Consider the following 21,013-nt stretch of genomic DNA (forward strand, 5'->3'; position numbering starts at 1 on the left):
GCAACTTGCATTTTTTTAACACAGGGCCTGTTGGAGACAGAAAGAGTCACAGTAGCACATCTGAGCACCATATGTTTCATCTTAGAAACATACAAAAATGAGTTATGTGAATGGAACAAAGCCAGCATTAAACAGAATATTTCATTTGTATCAACATAAGCCATCTGTTCTCTACTTAGAAAGATAAAGCCAAGTAAAAGGAAACAAATATTTAACCACTTTTGTTTTTGTTATTTAATATACTTCTAGTGCATAAATTCACTGAACACACACAATGCCTTCTGACTCTGAACCTATAAATATACAGTATATGTATGTAGGTATGTACTCATTAGCATACACAAAATATGTTTAAAACATTTTGATTGATAGGGTATAAATGGGCACCACAAAAGTTGTATTTAATTGCCAAAAGTGATAAGGGTTAATTTGATTATCTTACATTTTAAATTTTCAATGCAGTTCAAATCACCTTCACCTTGGTATTTGGAAACCAATCTTGGTGTTTAGTTTAGGGTTGTTTTGTTAAAACCCTCAGATTCAGTTTCTTGGGTGATGAGATTAAAAACTCCTAATATGAATATTACATATACATATACTTTTTTTTCACTTTTTACATTTTACTTGACAACAGCTAATGTTCCAGTACTTTTTACAGAGAAGCAGCTTTATACTGTAGCTATTGTGTTCCTGGGATCATATATAGTACACTTCTTTCTCTAAACATGATAAACACATTTATTCATTTACTTTTTCATATTTAAATGTTGTTTGCATAATTTATGTTCCTTATAACTTTGCTTTACCACGATTGCTACTCATTGTGTAAAATCTGGCAATTTATTTAATCAAGTACATTTAAATTTACATTTTCGGCATTTAGCAGATGCTTTTATCCAAAGCGACTTACAGTTGTGACAGTATACAATCTAAGCAATTGAGGGTTAAGAGCTATGCTTAAGGGCCCAACAATGACAACCTGGCAGTGGTGGGTCTTGAACCAGCAACCTTCTGATTACTGGTCAATTACCTTAATCACTAGGCTACAGCTGCCCCTGTAACCAAGTGTAACAGCAGTAGTTTAAAAAACTATTTATGTTAATAGATAGATAGATAGATGATAGATAGATAGATAGATAGATGATAGATAGATAGATAGATAGATAGATAGATAGATAGATAGATAGATAGATAGATAGATAGATAGATAGACACTTTATTTATCCCGAGGGAAATTATTGGATGTAACCCTTGCATATACACGTTTTATCAGTTTGATTTTGTCAACATATCATTGTTTATGCTTATAAATACATACTGTTCATATATACTAGTACAAAGTCAAAGGAATATGTGTGTTTCTTCTTACTGTATTCTAAAACACTCAGACTCTGGCTTACTGGCTCTTTTTATTTTGCTAACAACATACAGACGCAACTACAGCAGTTCTATTTTCATTTTAGTGCTAAAACAATTAATAGGTAGTTCTTTTAACGTACAGATATGGAGAAAAAGTCACTCTTGAAAAGTCCAGCCTTAGACAGGAAAGTCACTGGTATAAAGGCAGTAAAGAATCTGATCCTTCCAGCATTATACACACATTACAATCACTTACTATTCATCTTCACCAAGTCATGTATGTTACTTGAATTCTAAAGCAGAAAGAATATGAAGTTAGCAGACTATGGGAAATGCATGCTACACTGTGGGATCTGGAGTGTGTATAAAGAGAAATTACACAATAAGTTGTGGTATGTAGAAAGCTACTAAGTAAAATTTGCTTGCATGATATTATTATTATTATTGTTAAATCTGAAGCAAAACGAGATCAGCCTAGTTGCTAATTCCCCTTACTGGTTCTCTCAGTGAGGAACCTCGGACGCACCTCAGGAAAGTGATGTAATGTTGGATTTGCCTCCAGGGGGCGCTACGATCCTCTGTGTGGTACGGCGAGGGATGTGGTCATCCATCTGTGTCCCTGTCACAAAAAACACAAACAAACATGGTTCGTTCAAACACTAATGACGGATTGTTCTGTTTGGTTGAGGAATCAAAGTATGACCTACATTTCCAGACAGAACTGTGCCACAAAAAAACAGGGAACAAACAGCAATACCTCTTAGGGCAATTTTTAGTAACTTCAATTAGGCTGACAACATGTGTTTAGACTTGTTGAAGGACACCGGAGCACCTGGAGAAAGTATGTAAGTATGTACAGTGTATCACAAAAGTGAGTACACCCCTCACATTTCTGCAAATATTTTATTATATCTTTTCATGGGACAACACTATAGACATGAAACTTGGATATAACTTAGAGTAGTCAGTGTACAACTTGTATAGCAGTGTAGATTTACTGTCTTCTGAAAATAACTCAACACACAGCCATTCATGTCTAAATGGCTGGCAACATAAGTGAGTACACCCCACAGTGAACATGTCCAAATTGTGCCCAAAGTATCAATATTTTGTGTGAGCACCATTATTATCCAGCACTGCCTTAACCCTCCTGGGCATGGAATTCACCAGAGCTGCACAGGTTGCTACTGGAATCCTCTTCCACTCCTCCATGATGACATCACGGAGCTGGTGGATGTTAGACACCTTGAACTCCTCCACCTTCCACTTGAGGATGCGCCACATGTGCTCAATTGGGTTTAGTCCATCACCTTTACCTTCAGCTTCCTCAGCAAGGCAGTTGTCATCTTGGAGGTTGTGTTTGGGGTCGTTATCCTGTTGGAAAACTGCCATGAGGCCCAGTTTTCGAAGGGAGGGGATCATGCTCTGTTTCAGAATGTCACAGTACATGTTGGAATTCATGTTTCCCTCAATGAACTGCAGCTCCCCAGTGCCAGCAACACTCATGCAGCCCAAGACCATGATGCTACCACCACCATGCTTGACTGTAGGCAAGATACAGTTGTCTTGGTACTTCTCACCAGGGCGCCGCCACACATGCTGGACACCATCTGAGCCAAACAAGTTTATCTTGGTCTCGTCAGACCACAGGGCATTCCAGTAATCCATGTTCTTGGACTGCTTGTCTTCAGCAAACTGTTTGCGAGCTTTCTTGTGCGTCAGCTTCCTTCTGGGATGACGACCATGCAGACCGAGTTGATGCAGTGTGCGGTGTATGGTCTGAGCACGGACAGGCTGACCTCCCACGTCTTCAACCTCTGCAGCAATGCTGGCAGCACTCATGTGTCTATTTTTTAAAGCCAACCTCTAGATATGACGCCGAACACGTGGACTCAACTTCTTTGGTCGACCCTGGCGAAGCCTGTTCCGAGTAGAACCTGTCCTGGAAAACCGCTGTATGACCTTGGCCACCATGCTGTAGCTCAGTTTCAGGGTGTTAGCAATCTTCTTATAGCCCAGGCCATCTTTGTGGAGAGCAACAATTCTATTTCTCACATCCTCAGAGAGTTATTTGCCATGAGGTGCCATGTTGAATATCCAGTGGCCACTATGAGAGAATTGTACCCAAAACACCAAATTTAACAGCCCTGCTCCCCATTTACACCTGGGTTCTTGACACATGACACCAGGGAGGGACAACGACACATTTGGGCACAATTTGGACATGTTCACTGTGGGGTGTACTCACTTATGTTGCCAGCTATTTAGACATTAATGGCTGTGTGTTGAGTTATTTTCAGAAGACAGTAAATCTACACTGCTATACAAGCTGTACACTGACTACTCTAAGTTATATCCAAGTTTCATGTCTATAGTGTTGTCCCATGAAAAGATATAATGAAATATTTGCAGAAATGTGAGGGGTGTACTCACTTTTGTGATACACTGTATGTATGTATATATGTACACTAACATTAATCATTTCTTTTTTTGCATTTTTCCCCAATTTCCTCCCAATCTAGTCGTATCTAATTATCCGATTGCATTATGCTTCCTCTCTGCTGATGTTGATCTCCACCCTGGTTGAGAAAAGCCAAGCCTGACACACGCGCCCCCTTCCCGACATGTGTGCAGTAGCCGACTGCATCTTTTCACCTGCACGAGGCGAGAGCTGAGTTTTGAACCGACGAGTTCGAAATGTCAGCTCTGGTGTGCTAGCGTGTTTTACTGCTTCGCCACCTGAGCGCTAATGTTGTTTCTTTGAAATAACTTTTTTTTAAATAAGCAACGTGTAACACATTGTTATTCCAAAGATGTGGTATCTTTAACTTTGGGATCTTTGCTAGTAGAACATGACATAGTGACTCCATGGTCTGTTAAATATGTTACATGTCATACATGTGTATTATGTGTACTATTATGTGTATTATTATGTGTATCACCAAAACAAATTCCTTGTATGTGTTACATACCTGGTGAAAAAAAGTGATTCTGATTAATGCTGATAGATTTGGAATGGTATGTCAAGCAAGCTTATGGTCAGGTGTTAACATACTTATGCACATATAATAAAAAACTACTGATGATCCAGCATGGGCGGCTCGTTCCTTAGGGCGATCGGGCGACACACCACCAAAGGGCATAAGGGAAGAAATGATTCCATCACATTCAACCAGGGTTAAACTAGCTGTGCCAATCAGCATCGAGTTGTGTTCCGTACAGTACCGCCCCTTTTGGGTGATTTCAGTCTGACTGAAAATCGCCCGGGGTTGCTCTCAGAGACTCTCATGCTAAGGCACTTTTTTTTTTTAACTGTAGGCACTGCAGTACAATCTGTATGGGTTCCGGGAGGGCTAGCACTTACGTGCTTGCGTCACACGTAACCTGGTGTCGCGATCTCGTCACCATGGTTACCATTACCTCAGTTCGGAGCAACTCCATCGTGTCATTAATGGAAATGCCATTCAGTCATCGTAGTAATCAGGATAAATTAGCAACTAAAGAATTAGGGTCACCCTAATTTACCAAATTTAAACATCAAGCAAGTATCTACAAAGGGGGGAAAATCATATAAGTTACAAGTAAATTACAAGTAAGTAATGTCAATTTTAAATTGTGAATTGTGATTGCACTTATTGTATCTCCCCAACTGTTTAATTGTACTTCTTTATTCATTGCACATCAGCCCCGAATAGAATTAAATGAAATCAGAACTACTAGGAAAATAAAAGAAAACAATAGTAACCAGACATTACCAGAAAGACTAAATCCTGATTGATGCAGGTTTCTTCCTGGCCCAACAATGCTTTTCCCTGGACAGGAAGGACCTCTGTTTGTGGGAGTTGGTGGTACAGACTTTGACATGCTTATAACGTCATGGACAGGTCCATCGTAGTTACCTCGAGGAACACCACGAGCCTCTGCCATCTGCAACACAAAAGGCATTATAGGTGACAAAATTGGCTCATTCTCTAAGGAGTCACAATTAAAAGTTTACATTAAGAAGGACATTTCTAGGCCCAACCTTAAACGATTTATAAAGGCTGATTGCTAGAGGCAGTTGGTTGTTTAAGAAGGATAAAGACTCAAATCACATGTCAAAACTGTTTTGTCGGCAGTCAGTTCAAACTCAAATTCAAATCTCAGACTGGCACCCTCATAGGCTTGACTGGCTGTGTGTGTGGGAAACGGGCTTAACTGCATTAATGCAAAAACTGCACTAAAGAGACAAGTCTACTGAAGTCTACAAATTTTACCACAGCCAGAAGCTTGTTAATGTGGTTTACAAAGTTATAATTGTTTGTTGTTTGTTTATTAGGGTTTTAACATCATGTTTTACACTTTTGATTACATTCATGACAGGAACGGTTGTTACTCATTACACAAGGTTCATTACTTCACACAAGTTTATATCAAACACAGGCTTGGAAAATTGAGTGTCTCCAATTCACCTCACTTGCATGTCTTTGGACTGTGGGAGGAAACCAGAGCACCCGGAGGAAACCCACACAGACACAGGGAGAACATGCAAACTTCACACAGAAAGGACCCGGACTGCCCCACCTGGGAATCGAACCCAGGACCTTCTTGCTGTGAGGCCACAGTGCTACCCACTTAGCCACTGTGCCGCCCACAAACTTATAATTAGCTTCAGAAATGGACATTCAGAATAATGTGTGCATATATGTGTTAGCAGGTGTCATATTTTTTAAAAACCCACAAAAAGGACCCTCCATCTTTTTAGAAATGTTGCTGAAATGCTCTTCGCATAAGAGAAGCTCCAATTGATCTGACATCTGGAAGGGCCAGTTATTGCCGCAACTACTATTCATTTCCAACATTTATGTAACATTTTAGGTAAATAATGACTCAAGAACTCGTACCCTGCTCCGTGCTTTAATCCTCTTGTAGACAAAATCTGGAAAGGCTTTCCTGGGAACAAAACGACCAGAACCTTCTGTCACGTCCAGCTTTTCATCCTCCAGAACAATCCTGCCCTGGCTAATGACCACCATGGGGAAACCCCTGCACTCCATGCCCTCGAAGATATTCATCTCTATATTCTACAAAACACATGGAATTATAGCACTAAAGCAAATGGCAAAAAACAGTCTTTTCATGTCCAGTACTAATAAATTACAGCTGCAGTTCTTAAAAATTAGGAGCATTCATATTAGTATATAGTATTTTAAATTATGGTCTTAAAAGCTATTTAATTAGGTAGAATGTTGTAGCAAGACATTTCTTTTCATTACCAGATTGTGAGTCTTGGCTGAGAAAGTTTTGGTCTCCTTGGTGTTCCAGACGACAAGGTCAGCATCAGAACCCACTGAGATCCTACCCTTACGTGGGTAAAGGTTGAAAATTTTGGCTGCATTTGTGCTGGTCACTGCCACAAACTCATTCTCATCCATTTTACCTGTAGCCTGAGAATCAAAATACATCACTATCAAAACTACATAGACAAAGTATTCCACATTGTTGGATTTGTACAGTTTAAGTTATAAGGACAATAATGTTGTGGCACTGCTGTGAGTTTATTGCTTTCTGAGTGTTTTTTGTGACTAAATATCTGTCTGTTTTACCACTGCTTTATCCTAGTCAGGGTCACGGTGGGTCCGATTCATCGGGCAAAAGGCAGGAAACATCCCGGTCGGGTCATCAGTCCAAACACACGTATACACATTTATACACACACTCACAGCTAGGGGAACTTTTTTGTATCTCCAATTAACCTGACTGCATGTCTTTGAACTGTGGGAGGAAACTGAAGCTCCTTGAGGAAACCCACACAGACACGAGGAGAGCATGCAAACTCCACATAGAGAGGACCTTGACCGTTCCATCTGGGAATCGAACCCAGGACCTTATTGCTGCGAGGAGACAGTGCTACCCAATAATGTACAATGTTATATAATGTCCGCCATGTATGTGGCATGACTGTCTAATTTCTTGTTGGTACTTATAATGACTACAGCTGGTGACTCCTCAGGGCTCAGATAATTACAGACTGTTTGACTGCACCAATTACAATGTACATAAAACTGTGATCAAATTCAAGAGAAAAAGCTACAATTCTTGTTCCTTGTACCTTACCAAGCCACCAAATTAATGATCATACTTGCGTCATTTGGTTTATTATTAAAAAAAACAAAAAAACCCCACATAGTATTCTTATTTTAAATGATGTGTAGACCTGGGCTCTAAGAGGATTACAAGAATTATCAGGCCCAATTGTCTTTTCGTGAGCAACAGTTCACAAGGAAGCAAGGGGTACTCCAGTTTCCTCTCTCTTATGTCCAGAGACATGCAGTCAGGCCAATTGAAGCTACCAAAACTTGCCCTAAGTGTGTGTGTCTGCCCCGTTATGGACTGGCGACCTGCCCGGGGTGTTTTCTGCCAATGGCGACCTTGACTAGGATAATAATGAACTTTACATTGCCTATTTACTTTACTTTTCACCCAAACCCACACAAATTGAAATTACTTTAAAAATCATACCGAAATAAGCATTATGTTTTTACAGGGGTCCTAAAACATAAAAATACACATGCTATTCCTTAAAGAGTATGTATGCAGAGCATAGGAAGCATTTTTGACATATTGCCCATCACTGTGTTCCAATCATTTAGCCACAGAAAAAGTACAACCACTAAATATGAATATATGTAAAATATTTATATATTTGCAGAAGACATAACATACTACAGCTTTGTCCCAGACAATGCTCATGCGTTCTTCGATGCCGTTGGTCCCCTCAGGTATTAGTGTGAAGTTGTCTTTTCCTACAGCTTTCTGAGCCGTGGAGAATGTGCAGTGAGCGCTGGCAGTCACCTGAAGATCCCCGCTGCAACACAGTTTCAACAAATATTAAACAGCTAGTTGGCATTATAATTTGCAGTGTTGCTCATGCTACTTTAGTTAAAATAACTGTAATTAAAAGCAATTTGAGCTTCTTAGTGTTTACAGGAAATTTCTCTTTTTACCTTATCCTCTTTCCTAGTATTGGAAATTTAATTGCTCTTGTAGCGATCTCTAATCATTTATTCTTTCTGTGCGGCCCAGTAAGAAATGACCTGGTGGTTGGGGACTACTGCTGTAAATTGTCTATAAGTTGAAGTCAGTGAATGAATGTGTTCCCCTGGGATGGACTGATGCATTGTATTTCTTGACCCGGTGTTGCACTGGACCCATGATAACCCTGACAAGAATGATGTGATTAGTCAAACTGAGTAAGTAAATAAATAAATAAATAATAATACAAGGGTTCTTCAAAAAGTTTCCACACTTTTTAAAACTCTATTTGTTAAGAATTTCAAAAACAAATTACATCACTTCCCTACATAGTCGCCTTCCGATGCATTTTTTTCAGCGTTGTTCCAACTTTTAATGCCATCAGCAAAAAATGTTTTTGGTTGAGCGCATAGCCACTAATGCACCACTGCTTTCACATCATCATCACATGAAAATCTTCTTCCCTTTAAAACTTCTTTGAGCGGCCCAAAAATGTGGAAATCAGATGGCACTAAATACGGCCTATAAGCTCTCTCAGTCTCTCAAACACAACCAATTACTACTCCTCCCGCCCTCACCGTTTCCAACAAAAATATAAAAGTGCGGAAACTTTTTGAAGATTCCTCATAATAATAATAATAATAATTAATAAACTATTTCAAGCAATTGTTAAATGTTCAAATGTCTATATATAATAATAAATGAGATATTTTAATGTAAAAAAATTTTATTTGCTATATTTGCTATCAAATACTTTGTTAGCTACTGCACAAATCAATTCATCCACATAGTAATTTGTATAGCTCACTCACATGTTAATAAATATTATAAGGACAGGAGTTGGTAGGGCTAACACAAAACACAGCTCCTCACTACATGTAATACGTTTTTGATGTCCTACTCTGAGATTTAAGAATTTTATCTCCTAGGAGCACTATTTTTTTACCCATTACTGTAGAATCTTATTACCTGAGCTAAACTAGAGGCAAACTTTGTACAGCAATTATGCTTTGGCTGATCGCCTACAAGTGCAATCATTACATTCTCTAATAAATTCTGTTTGAACTGATTCTCCTGCATGATTCTTACCAGGACAGCATAGAATTGAGGTAGTCTGGGGTTGCCACATCTGGACTGAGAGGTGGAGACATGACAAAAGCAGCAGCCTTGGCCCAGTTTTTACTCCAATAATGTGATCCATCTGTTCCAAGACTTGCTGTGACTGGTTCTCCATAAACAACCATGCCTAGTTATTAAAAGCAAATGATGTTTTGCTTGACTTTTAATGTTTTGCTTGACTTTCTATTTCATTTACAGCTGTTTATTGTTAGGTGTTGTAACACTCAGTGTATGTACCCTTCTTCCTGGCCTTGGCAATGACTTCAGCAGCAGATTTACTCATCACTTTGGTGATGTAGAGAGGACAGTTAGCTTGCTTTGCGATGGTGATGGCTCGATACACAGCCTCCGTCTCCACCTAGTGCATGGACACACTTTTTATACACTTCATTCGCAATTTAGCATGTGTTAGACAGGTAAACCGAGACATATTAAATGAACAAAAAAAGCTGAGATGGGGGCAATTTAGGGCTAGTAATAAATAATGATGTGATTCCAAACAGGTGATGTCAACGGGTGATTGTAATCATGGTTTGATACAAAAGGATCTCCAGTTTGTCAACAAATGTGTCAGAAAATGATTGAAATGTTTAAAAACAATGAACCTCAAAGAAATATTGGAGGGGATTTGCCTATTTCTTCCTCTACAGTGCATAATATCATTAAATGATTCAAGCAATCCGGAGGAATTTCAAAGCATAAAGACCATCTTTTTTTTTTATTATTATTTGCATTTTACATTGGAAAGTTTGAAAGTTGAGTTGAAGATAAAAAAGGAAGAAGATGGAACAAGGTGGATGGATACAATTACAGGAAAAAGCCATTAAACCAGAAGCCATTAAAAAGCCTGAAGACCCAAACAGAGGACAGGATGTTCTGGAGAATCACCATGCACATGGTCATTAGGAGTCATAATCTAATTCAATGATTTTCAAAATTTAAAAAAATAGGTGGCCAGGAAAAACAATAATAATAAAATAAACTAAACCCTGTTCTAATTTTTGGCACCACATCTACTTTTTAATCCAACAAGCTCATGGTTTGGCGTCCATATACTTTTAACCAAATAGCATATGCCACAATTTCATTTTCCCCAGGAGTACTGTAAATGCATCTACCTCTTCTGGATGACTGAGCACATGTCCCTCAGGACCAGTAATCTCCTGGTCCAAAAGCCTCTTCTGTTCCTGGGATTACAAAGACACCACAAAAACACGAATAGAAATTTCCTACAGGTAGAGGTGTTACATACTACAGATGATATATGGTATACATGGTTAGGTCTTTACCTCTTCAATAATGTCTCCATTTTCTGCATGGACCTGAGCAAGAGCCCCCAATTCTCTCAGAACAGAAAATATTTCATACATCTATAAGAAAACAAAGTAAGCTTTAGATACCACTTATAGTGTAGGTATCAGGATGCACGATAATAAAATGAGTAGGTAAAGAGGCTTACTTGTGAATCTGTGCTTTGGAATCTGTCCTTGTATGCCATGTAAACCAGAAATGAGTTTATCCCTAAAATACACAGAAAATAAAGACCAAATCTAACAATTACAGATATTGTGTTCATTTCTGTTTATAGATACTAGGTTCAGTCTGTAAAATTCCTGTCACCTTTATCTTTGATTAGTGTCTCAAGTTCCTCAGACATGCCGTCATGCCAGCGGGTGATATCCATGTGCAGTGAGTAGTCACAGCATGACTGTTTATCTGCCGTTTCCCTCCACTGGTCATAAGCAACCAGCAAACTCGCGCCGGGCTCAGGTACAACATGGTCAACTATTAAAAATAAAGGCAGGAGAGAAATCTGAAAAGAGGTTCACTGATAACATTTAGGATTTATGGTCAATGCATACGAATGAATCACATATGAATCAAAAAGCACAAGCACAAGCACACGCACACACACGGCCCTTTATCAGGGTTGAGCTACTGTATCTTTCTTTCCTCCAAATTTAGTCATTCCCAATTCCCCATACCAGACTGGCACCCTCAGTTAATAAGCTGTCAAAATAAACACATTTTCTTTTACATACTTTTACACTCTCATTCTTCACTTAAAATACGGATGAGATGAGAGTCGTCTGCATAATTCGTTAAAATCAGTGTAAAACACAGTACAATTTTGCAGTAGTTGCCCAAAAAAGTATTACAACTTCATACATTAAGTAACATTTTATTTTACAATTAACTTTAAAATTTGCCAATATTTGTAGTAATTATTTTATAATATGTATTTAATTTTGTATTTAACAAAATTACACCACCATTCATTGATTCCTTTTTAAATAAATTTTCAAAGCACAACATACAAATATTTTTTTCATTATATTAAAAAATTAAAATGTCAAATCAAAAGTGCTGATTGCTTTTGCTGCTTTGATCATTTTTTAAATCTGACAAACCAAAACCAACCTGAGAAAATATGCCCCTTTTCTATAACATAATTACAAAAATTTATATTTTATTTACATGACAGTGTAAAACACAGAAAATAACTTTTTTTAAATGTAACTCTATGGTTTCACAGTTTGGTATTTATTTCACAATTTAATATTTAAATTAATAAAAAATGCAACAATAAGGTAAAAGTCAAAACCTGCTAAAATTTCATTTTTACCTGTCTCATAGGGTAATTAATACCTGTGTTTGTTTCAGTTTGAGTATATACAGTAGTGGTTAAGAATTGCACTCACATATTTTCTTGTAAATATTTTTAAATGCATTATTAATAGTATCTTTAGTTAGCAGTGACATATTGCTATAATAAAGTAATTTCACTGTAAAAATAAAGATTATTTTTGTAATTTTCCTGTTAGTTTAAAATACAGGGAAATTTTGTAAACATTTATTGGGAAAAGTTGTGATTTTTTACAGTGCCAAAGCTTAATGTACAAAAAGCAAATCACTGATGTTTTTATCTTTAAAACTAATAATACATAAATGGTCTAGTTTGTAATAAATAGCAGTGGCCTAAATCTAAAATCTATTAATGTTCTTATACAGCTGATATAATCTGTTTTAAAGGAGTATATAGGCTTAGCAATTGTCATTTGTCAATAATAGATTTATTAAAATAACAGCTATGCTATGTTACATGCCCTGTATTTTAGTATCTTTGTGTTTAGCTTCTTAAATTAAAAACTAAATGTAGAATTATACATTTATAGCTATTAGCAAATGCTCTTTTTTTTTTAAATTAAAAAAGCTGTGTAAATACCCTATCCTCATTTCAATAGTTTTTCTTTCCTCTACTTTCACCCTTAATACAGTTTATTCAAACACATCTTACTCACTGATCATGGTGGTTCCACCTGCCAGAGCAGCACGTGTGCCATGATAAAAGTCATCAGCTGGTGTCATGCCCAGGTAGGGAGCAAGAAAAGTGGTATTCACATCAATACCACCTGGAATGATGATATGTCCATAGCCATCCACAGACTTCACTCCAGTGGGTACAATGAGGTTCTCCCCAATCTGCCTGAGGACAGAAATTTGTTAATGGCATGTGCAAGCCTTCATACACTTAAGTGTGGTTATGTTTATGCCTGCAAGTTAAATTTTATTATTAAAAAAATAGATATTGTTAGTTTATCCTACATCTATATTATGTCCATAACTTAAAATAATAATAACAATATATAAATAAATTTCAATGACATATAAAAGCAAAACACCCAAAACTAACCTCTAGTAAACTGTGTGTGGTGAAGTTTGTTTAAAATGTCTGGCAAAGGGAATTAAAAGTTCATGTTTAAAAAGTGTGGACCAAAACGGTTACCTGCAGTAAACTACAACATTTGGCACAATTTAAAAAGTGTCATTAAAAGTGCAAAGAAATCAGGTGATATATGGTTATCATTTGGCATAATTTAAGGAGAATTAAATTAATTCTGAAAATATCATCAAAATCAACAAATTATGGTTTACTGATAATATATTTAAGTACAAAAAAGGATTCACAATATTTATTATTTATGGTCAGATAGATACACATAAAACACATGTTTAATATTTATATTTAGAGCATAGTTCATTGTGTATTTTAAACTTACTTGATAGTCCCATCCTCTATATAGATGTCAGCATAGAAGGACTGGTCATCATTGACAATTTTCCCACCTTTGATGATGATCTTATCACTCTGAAAATAATAAAAAAGGAGTTTTTTGGCAGAGCTAATTATTGCTTTATATTAAAACTTTCAATTACATTATTAAACTATTGTGACCTTAATAACAACATTTAACTGTCTTCAGTTCTTCACTCAGAGATTCGTGTGTTCAGGGTGTGTTGTAACCATAGTGAAAACTAAGGAGCTTCCACAAAAGCTGAGAGAATCATTTCAGTGCATTAAAATTGTATATGATTCGCAAGACTCTTAGCTTTCCTAGAGACAACTGTATCTAGAACATTCCTAGAGACACCACAATCATCCTGAGAGTATTGTCTGTGAGTCCCAAACTTCTGGCACAGAAGCAAATCTGACTGGCCATGGAAGTATGCCAAACATTATTTCCAGAGGCCTTAGGAATCTCCTCAAGACAGTGAAGAAAAGCCCTTATGTTATTGTGAAACACTTAGAGGGTGATCTGATAAAGGCTGGAACAAATGTGTCAGTGGGAACCATAAAATCATCACTTAACAACCAAGGATTTCATTGACAGACTCCATAACACATGCCTTTCTTGACCAAAAGGACAGGAAGGGTTAACTGGAATACACCATGAGGAAATTGTCATGCAGAATTCTTAGACACAGTTTTATAGATTGACAAATCAAAAGTGGAAATGTTCATCTACACAGATCAACGGTTTGTCTGGTTTGAAAGGCAAGGAAAAATATCTTCACAATCAAGCATTGAGGTGGGTCACTGATGATGTGGGAATGTTTTTATTTATTTATTTTTTTGCTAAAGGAACTGGAAATTTTATCCATGTAATTGGCATTAAAGTTACACAGAAATACCAAGGCATTTTGAGGAGAAATATTATACATTCAGTGGTGAAATAGAACCTTGCTAATAACTGGACTTTCCAGCAAGACAATAATCACAAACACACTTCCAAGTCATCTAAAGCTTGGTTGAGGAATTAGTCATGGAATATCCTGACCTAGTACTTCTCAGTCTCTAGACTTAAATCCCATAGAATTAATGGTTAACTGGTTGATTTTGTAGCTAAGGGGACAATTACCTTTTACATAGGCCAGGTTATTATTTTATACTTGCTTATAAGGTATGAAATAATGGTATAAAGGTATAAAATAATGCAGCGATGGATGAGTTTGTGACAGCGGTAGCTCAGCACTAAGGAACTGGACTAGTATTTTGAAGGTCACTAGTTAAGCCCCACACTGCTATAGTTGGGCCCTAAAACAAGGTTCTTTTTTGGCCACAATTGCTTGATGTGCATTGGTCGAGTCACTTTGGATAAAAGCAATCACTAAATGCACATTGTATAGGGTGCTGAGATAAAGTTTTATTTCACTTTGACATTTCTTTTTAATGACTTTATAGTCTTCTCATATAACCATTTAAATATAGTGTTAATAATACATGCTTTATCTTGACCACCTAAAGTGTCTAAACAACAAAGTAAAACAAGCTGAATAATCAATAGCTATAAAAACAAAAAACAAGTAGCATATTAAGTACAATGTAGATGGTAATGTGCACACTTGTGTTCATTGTAGCTGTTAAGAGAATAACAGCTTTCTTCATGATGAGGGTTGGTATCAGTGTTAGAGGCTTGTAAAGCAATGCACTGTCCACAAGAGTTCAGTTTGAAGCTAAGAGGACCTGTATTTTGGTACTTCTCAAATAAACTGAACCTGTTGAACTGTTACTGGGTAACGGGACAATAAGAGCCTAGCATACAACTTTCTGAGCCATGTCTGACAGGGTCTCCATGTTCCATTTCCTTTTTATCAATCGCTTGGGTTGATAGGCTAGGGCTGTGGCGGGTCCACTTTCACCTGGGCAGACTGGGTGCAAGGTAGGAATACCCTGGACAGGACACCAATCCATCACAGGGCTTTTTTTTTTTTTTTAACTCAGCTGATCTCAGCAGTGCTCCATTTAACAGAATTAAAGTTTTAATTAATTATATGTGGGTCAATAAAACTAATGCTTTCCACTGTAAACTATGTTTTAGCTACCCATCCAGCCAATGCTTGTCAGTTCAACATGCTTTCCCATATCTGCATGGGTTTCCTCTGGATATTCTGTTTTCCTTGAACCTTCAAATAATGATGCCAGTAGGTGACTTATTATTTTAGCTGGTTAGTGTTTTATTGCCCTACAAAAAGCGTCTTTTTCAGAGTAGCCTGTATTTAAGCCTAGAGTCTAGTGTTTCCAGGTAAGCACTGGACCCTGACCAGGATGAAGCGGTTGCTAAAGATGGATGAATGTTTTAACCCTCTACAGCACAGCGTTGCCCTCAGGCAACAGAAAGTTTTCTTAAGCGCCATGTCTAGTGCCCATTTTTTTAAATTATTGCAACCAACCAGAATGGTCAAAAAAATATCAAAAAACAATCTTATAAAGTTTTAGATTCACCATCAAGTATCATTTTAAGGTGGGACTGCCTTTTCTGACACATGGTCACAGAAGCACATGGTATAAGAAAAACATACGATTTTTTGCTTTATTAATCTTATTTAAAATAACTTGGACTGTACATAAAAAATATGTGCACGTGTGTGAAGGTGTAAAGAAGTCGCCTGTCGAGTTTTATGAAGTTTTTTTTTTTTGCATGTTTAGAAATGAGTTTTTTCTTTTTGTTGACTCAGGGCAATGTTGTGCATTAAGGGGTACTTTTCAAGGATGTTTTCGCTGACTATGTTTTAGGATGTTATCATGTATTATCACATGTATTTGTGTATAGTATAAGCTCCAAATTCAAATGTGTTTTTTTTCTCATTTAAATTAACTTTTTTCATGCTTTTTGATAGAAAATGGACATAAGCGTGTTTTATGTAAGACAGAAACAGGATCGCCATGTTAGGCCAATGCCATCTGATAGCGAAGACAGTGAGATAGACAGCAATGACAATGAGGAGGAGTGGAGTGTAGAAAAAGTATGAAATAATGAAAATATAGGGTTTTAATTTTGTACAGCAGACAACATACAAAAAAGTATTTGAGGAATATTGGAGCAACATCAAGCTGTGACAATAATTGTTTTATTATTGTGTTTTTGTTGGCATTGGAAATGTACTCAAGACACCAGTGAGGAAGAGAACGAAGAAGACAATTTGTCAGAAGATGACAGTAGTTCTTCCTAAATCCTGTGATGGAAAACACACCTTTGCCTCTACAGTACCCCCTGAATGGTTACTCATTTCTCCATCAGCCAGTGAAATGTTGGCATGTATACAGATAGAATTGTGCTAACAATAGCATAATAAGAAGTGACCTCATGCATCTTTATGCCTTTAAGTCCCAATTTGCACATAGTTTGTGCAATTACAAATAAGATGTCAGGAAGAGAGGGCGACCCAGTGGTGGGATTTCCCAACAGTATTAGGAGAAGAGGGGGAAGCAGGGCCCCACAGCACCTATACCTAACCAACATATCGGACTGGCCAATATCTTACACTGGCCAATAATGTGTGACAAGAAATAAAGATGCAGGGTTCCTGGGTTCACAAGAATGCCCAAAATTATGTGCAAAAAGTGTAACGTACCACATCACAGCAGAGAAGAACTGCTTTTTAAAGTTTTATGAGCAAAGTCTTAGTGCATGACACAACACACTACATAATACAAGCCTATACCCATGTACAAAAAAAAAAAACGTTTCTTTTTTCTTTCCTTTATAATTGTTTGTTGAGATTTTTAAAAAGATTTTCTGATTTAGTGCTGCTCTCTGAGTTGTTAATTATAATCCGTTTATTCATCATTTTCTCTGAGAATCTGTACCATTGTTGCACAACGTTGCCCTTAGGCAACAAAAAAATATTTTTTGATGGGGGGGTCAATAAAATAAAAAAATATATTTTATCAATAAAATGTCCCAAAATAAACCTAGAAATAATGTGGAATAATTTTTTTCATGTACCACCAAAATGCGTGCAGTAGAGGGTTTTAATGATCTATACTCAATTGAGGAGCTAAGAGTCGATCTAAAAAAAGAATCGATTCCCGATTTTACGCTTTGAGAAATAAAAACTGGCTCTAATGACTCTGAGTCGATTCACAAAATTGATTCATTTGTAATTCCTTACATTGCACATGGTATGAAGATAAATCATTGCACCTAAACTTCGTATGATATTTGTGCATGTGCCTTTTTATTTTAATAAACGTAATTAACAAGCAGGGCAGATGTTTTTGCACTAGCCTATTCGTGTGCAATATAAGGTTCAGGGAGTGCACTGGATATTCACCACCATGCTTTGAGACATGACGGAAAATAATGCACTACATCGGACAAGACATGAGACAATAGCTTTTTAAATTTAGGAATGAATGCAATGTTGTTTTCACAAATAAACAGGATACATATAGTTTTCAGTTTTCTACACACAGTCTGATGAATTGAACACTCGATTATTGTTATAGGCTGTAACCGGCAGCCATCACTGCCCTATAATAAACCACTGCCGTTAAGATGCTGCAGCTAGCATCACATACTCTTACCGTTACACGTGTGTTCTTTTTGCCCTGGTAAGACATATCCATGGTTGGTATTTAAATCCGAGGTAGATGTAAAACTAAGATGAGTGCGCCGGTAGCACTAGAGCACTTTACAGCAGCAGGAGCAGCAGCAGTGGATGAATGGATGGAGCTGTATATCAGTACCGGGGTGTTGCAACAGCGCACTGTACTATGGGATATTGTGGGTTCAGTAGTGGTGCTGAACAAAGCCACCAGAATCCTCCCTCTTTTACCCCTCTTATAACCCTACTCCACCCTTCCACCCCTCCTCCATTCACTCCTCTACCCGTCCACCATCTGCTTATTGAGTACCGCACCCAGTCTACCAGATCCCCCTCTGTATACTCCCACCAGACATTATAATGAATCTCCATCAACACCTGTACATTTCATGAGCAAACATTTGAACACATTTACAGCACGTATACAACCACATCTGTTTTTGTTATTTAATATACTTTCAGCTTTTTGGACATCCCATTCCAAAACCATGGGCATTAATATCCAGTTGTCTCTCACTTTGCAGCTATAACAGACCCTGCTTTTCTAGAAGGCTTTACACAAAAGTTTATTGTGTTTTTGGTAACGTGCCCACTCAGTCCAAAAACATTAAAAAAACAGCAATTATTCCTCAAACAAAGTTAGAATCACATTATTTAACATAATTGTACACATGTATTACCAATGGGTGTTGCTAAAACACCTGAACTCACTAATAAGAAGGGTGCGCACATACTTTTAATCATATAGCGCATGTTTAAAAAACAGAAAAATAATTAATTATAATTATTAAAAATAATTAATTTTAAAAAATGTTGCTGTTGACTGGAAAGTTTTTAGGTAATAATTAGCAATCAAAGTGAAGGTAAATAAGCTTTCTAAAATTCACAGAAATAAAATCCATTATGAATAAATAAAAATGGAATAGAAAACAACTACAGAACCAGACCAAACACCTTAGACATCCCTGTGAGTACAACCCGACACCCATGCTCCATGCTGGCAGATGAAGCCTGCAGGGTAGCACATAGCTCGTCAAACACGTGAAGATTCCTACAGTCTCAGCATGTACAGAGGACCATGTCTCAGTATTCTTAGTGCCAGTACCTCATACCAATAGGAGCTGTTGCTGCAGTAGCATGGAGATGATGCCCCATCTGGCATTCCTTGCCCCAGACACACCCAATTTGGTCTGTTAAATGCTGGTCAGGTGGTGGGCTAGCTTACTACACTGTTGTACCACCCAGCACACACTACTGGTTTGATAGTGTGTTCATGGAACAACGAATCAGTCCCAGACAGATGCACCAGTTAAGATTTACAAACAATAACCAACATTTACAAACAATGGCCATTCTTGTTAAGTTGTCTCTTAGCCAGTAGGCAATTATTAGCATGCCACCACCTATGTATAGACTCGACAATTGTAAAATAGTTGTTCTCACTGGGTTCAGTGACATCCTAGAGCCTTAGAATTGGCTTTGTATCTTTTCCAGGCTTATTTCACAGCATATTTAACCCCCCATTCCCTATTCTATTGCCTTAGATCATAGCATACAATTTAAGGTAGCACAAACCTTAAGGTGACTGACTTTAAATGTATAGTTTGAGATGAGAGATTTATTTTCTACTATAATTATCTGATATGGCTTATTGATTATTTATTACAAAGGGAAACTATTTACAAGGGGAAAATGTTTCTAAAATAAATTACATTGTTTTACAAAGCGTTATGTTTCCTTTTCATGTCATATCAATTACTTCATAATATGAATATGAATAATATCTCTGTGTGAATTTAAAAATGCAGAACTAACAAAATAATACATATAGAAAACTATAGAAATTATAGAAAACTATGTTCATTTGCTGTGTTTATATTGTTTATATAGAGCAAACAACTACAAATCCATTTATAGACATAAAAACAAGCAAAACCAGACAACCCATCAGTCACTCACTCATACACAAATCCCAGAATACATTAAAGTCCTACCTTCTGTATTTCATCATGCACTCGCTGGTTCTTTACTGTGGATGACATGATTTGCTCTTGTAAATTTGTAGACTCGTTTGGCTTGGATCTGGAAGATGCGTGAGTGATGCTGGAAGTCTGTGTGGAACTTCTATCTCCAGCTCGTCTTCTGGAAGGTCCTGGGCTGAACGCCTCAAAATTGAGAGTTTTATTCTCAAAAGCACCTTCCACATTGCAGAACATACCACCCAACTTTACCCGTGCTCTCGGACTGTCTGATCCCAGCTTACTGAACAAAGACAGACGCTCATCATCCTCAGAATGCAGCCTCCTCTCAGACATTATTGCCAGGGATAAAGTATGATGATCCTCAGAAGATGATTAAACAGATGAAGTGAATAAATAATGTCTATGACGTATAATCCAGTACTGTATGGAGTGACTACGACGCCTGGTTTAGCATAATAGGGGGAGTGCTGGAGAACTGCTGCTGAAAAAGCATGTCCCCTGAAGAACCAGGACACATGTGAGTGCACGCACACACACGCACACACACACACACACACACACACACACACACACACACACAACACACAGCATAACATAGATGTGAAGCATCACATACAACAGGTCATACTGTCATTTGCAAAAACTGTCATGTAGTTAGTTCTGCTACATCAATAAAACTAAAACTTTTTTTTTATTTTAATTCTTAATAGAACTATACCTCAGAGTCTGGATTGTGAGAGAAAAGAGTTTGAATCCTGTCTGCAGAGAAGGAAGTCACCGAGACTCTGTGAATGTGATAAAACTGGAAAAAATAAACAACCTTGTATACTCTTTTTTCCCCTATTTTATTTATGCATTTTCTCTGACCC

The 21,013-nt window shown here is 37.3% G+C and overlaps 1 protein-coding gene across 4 annotated transcripts; it reads right to left on the reverse strand.

The window, feature by feature from the left end:
• Nucleotides 1–1,791: 1,791 nt before the first annotated feature.
• dpysl4 (dihydropyrimidinase like 4) lies at nucleotides 1,792–20,477 on the reverse strand. 4 transcript variants are annotated; one of them, XM_063003646.1, is made up of 15 exons: nucleotides 18,151–18,244; nucleotides 14,953–14,965; nucleotides 13,554–13,640; nucleotides 12,795–12,979; nucleotides 11,113–11,277; nucleotides 10,952–11,013; nucleotides 10,782–10,862; nucleotides 10,611–10,679; nucleotides 9,730–9,850; nucleotides 9,463–9,619; nucleotides 8,065–8,206; nucleotides 6,615–6,785; nucleotides 6,243–6,422; nucleotides 5,115–5,286; nucleotides 1,792–1,978 (listed from the first exon to the last, which is right to left on the reverse strand). In XM_063003646.1, the coding sequence occupies exons 1-15, from the start codon at nucleotides 18,182–18,184 to the stop codon at nucleotides 1,887–1,889; spliced, it is 1,731 nt and encodes a 576-aa protein (XP_062859716.1). In that variant the 5' UTR covers nucleotides 18,185–18,244; the 3' UTR covers nucleotides 1,792–1,886. The 4 variants fall into 4 exon arrangements, with proteins under 4 accessions (XP_062859716.1, XP_062859714.1, XP_062859713.1 ...); XM_063003644.1 differs by lacking the exons at nucleotides 14,953–14,965; nucleotides 18,151–18,244 and adding an exon at nucleotides 20,157–20,477 and having other exon boundaries at nucleotides 13,554–13,633; XM_063003643.1 differs by lacking the exons at nucleotides 14,953–14,965; nucleotides 18,151–18,244 and adding an exon at nucleotides 20,157–20,477 and having other exon boundaries at nucleotides 13,554–13,642.
• Nucleotides 20,478–21,013: the final 536 nt, after the last annotated feature.

The sequence above is a fragment of the Trichomycterus rosablanca genome, chromosome 10 (assembly GCF_030014385.1).
Source record: "Trichomycterus rosablanca isolate fTriRos1 chromosome 10, fTriRos1.hap1, whole genome shotgun sequence".
NCBI lineage: Eukaryota > Metazoa > Chordata > Actinopteri > Siluriformes > Trichomycteridae > Trichomycterus > Trichomycterus rosablanca.

Bases quoted from the DNA above. Each gene is read 5' to 3' on its own strand.
- dpysl4 (XM_063003643.1), bottom strand. From the start codon at position 20,477: ATGTCTGAGAGGAGGCTGCATTCTGAGGATGATGAGCGTCTGTCTTTG. The intron at 12,980-13,553 runs GTAAGTTTAAAA...TTCTGTCCTCAG, and splicing joins ATAGAGGATGGGACTATCAA to GCAGATTGGGGAGAACCTCA. The intron at 5,287-6,242 runs GTACGAGTTCTT...TTTGTGTTGCAG, and splicing joins GGATTAAAGCACGGAGCAGG to ATGGCAGAGGCTCGTGGTGT.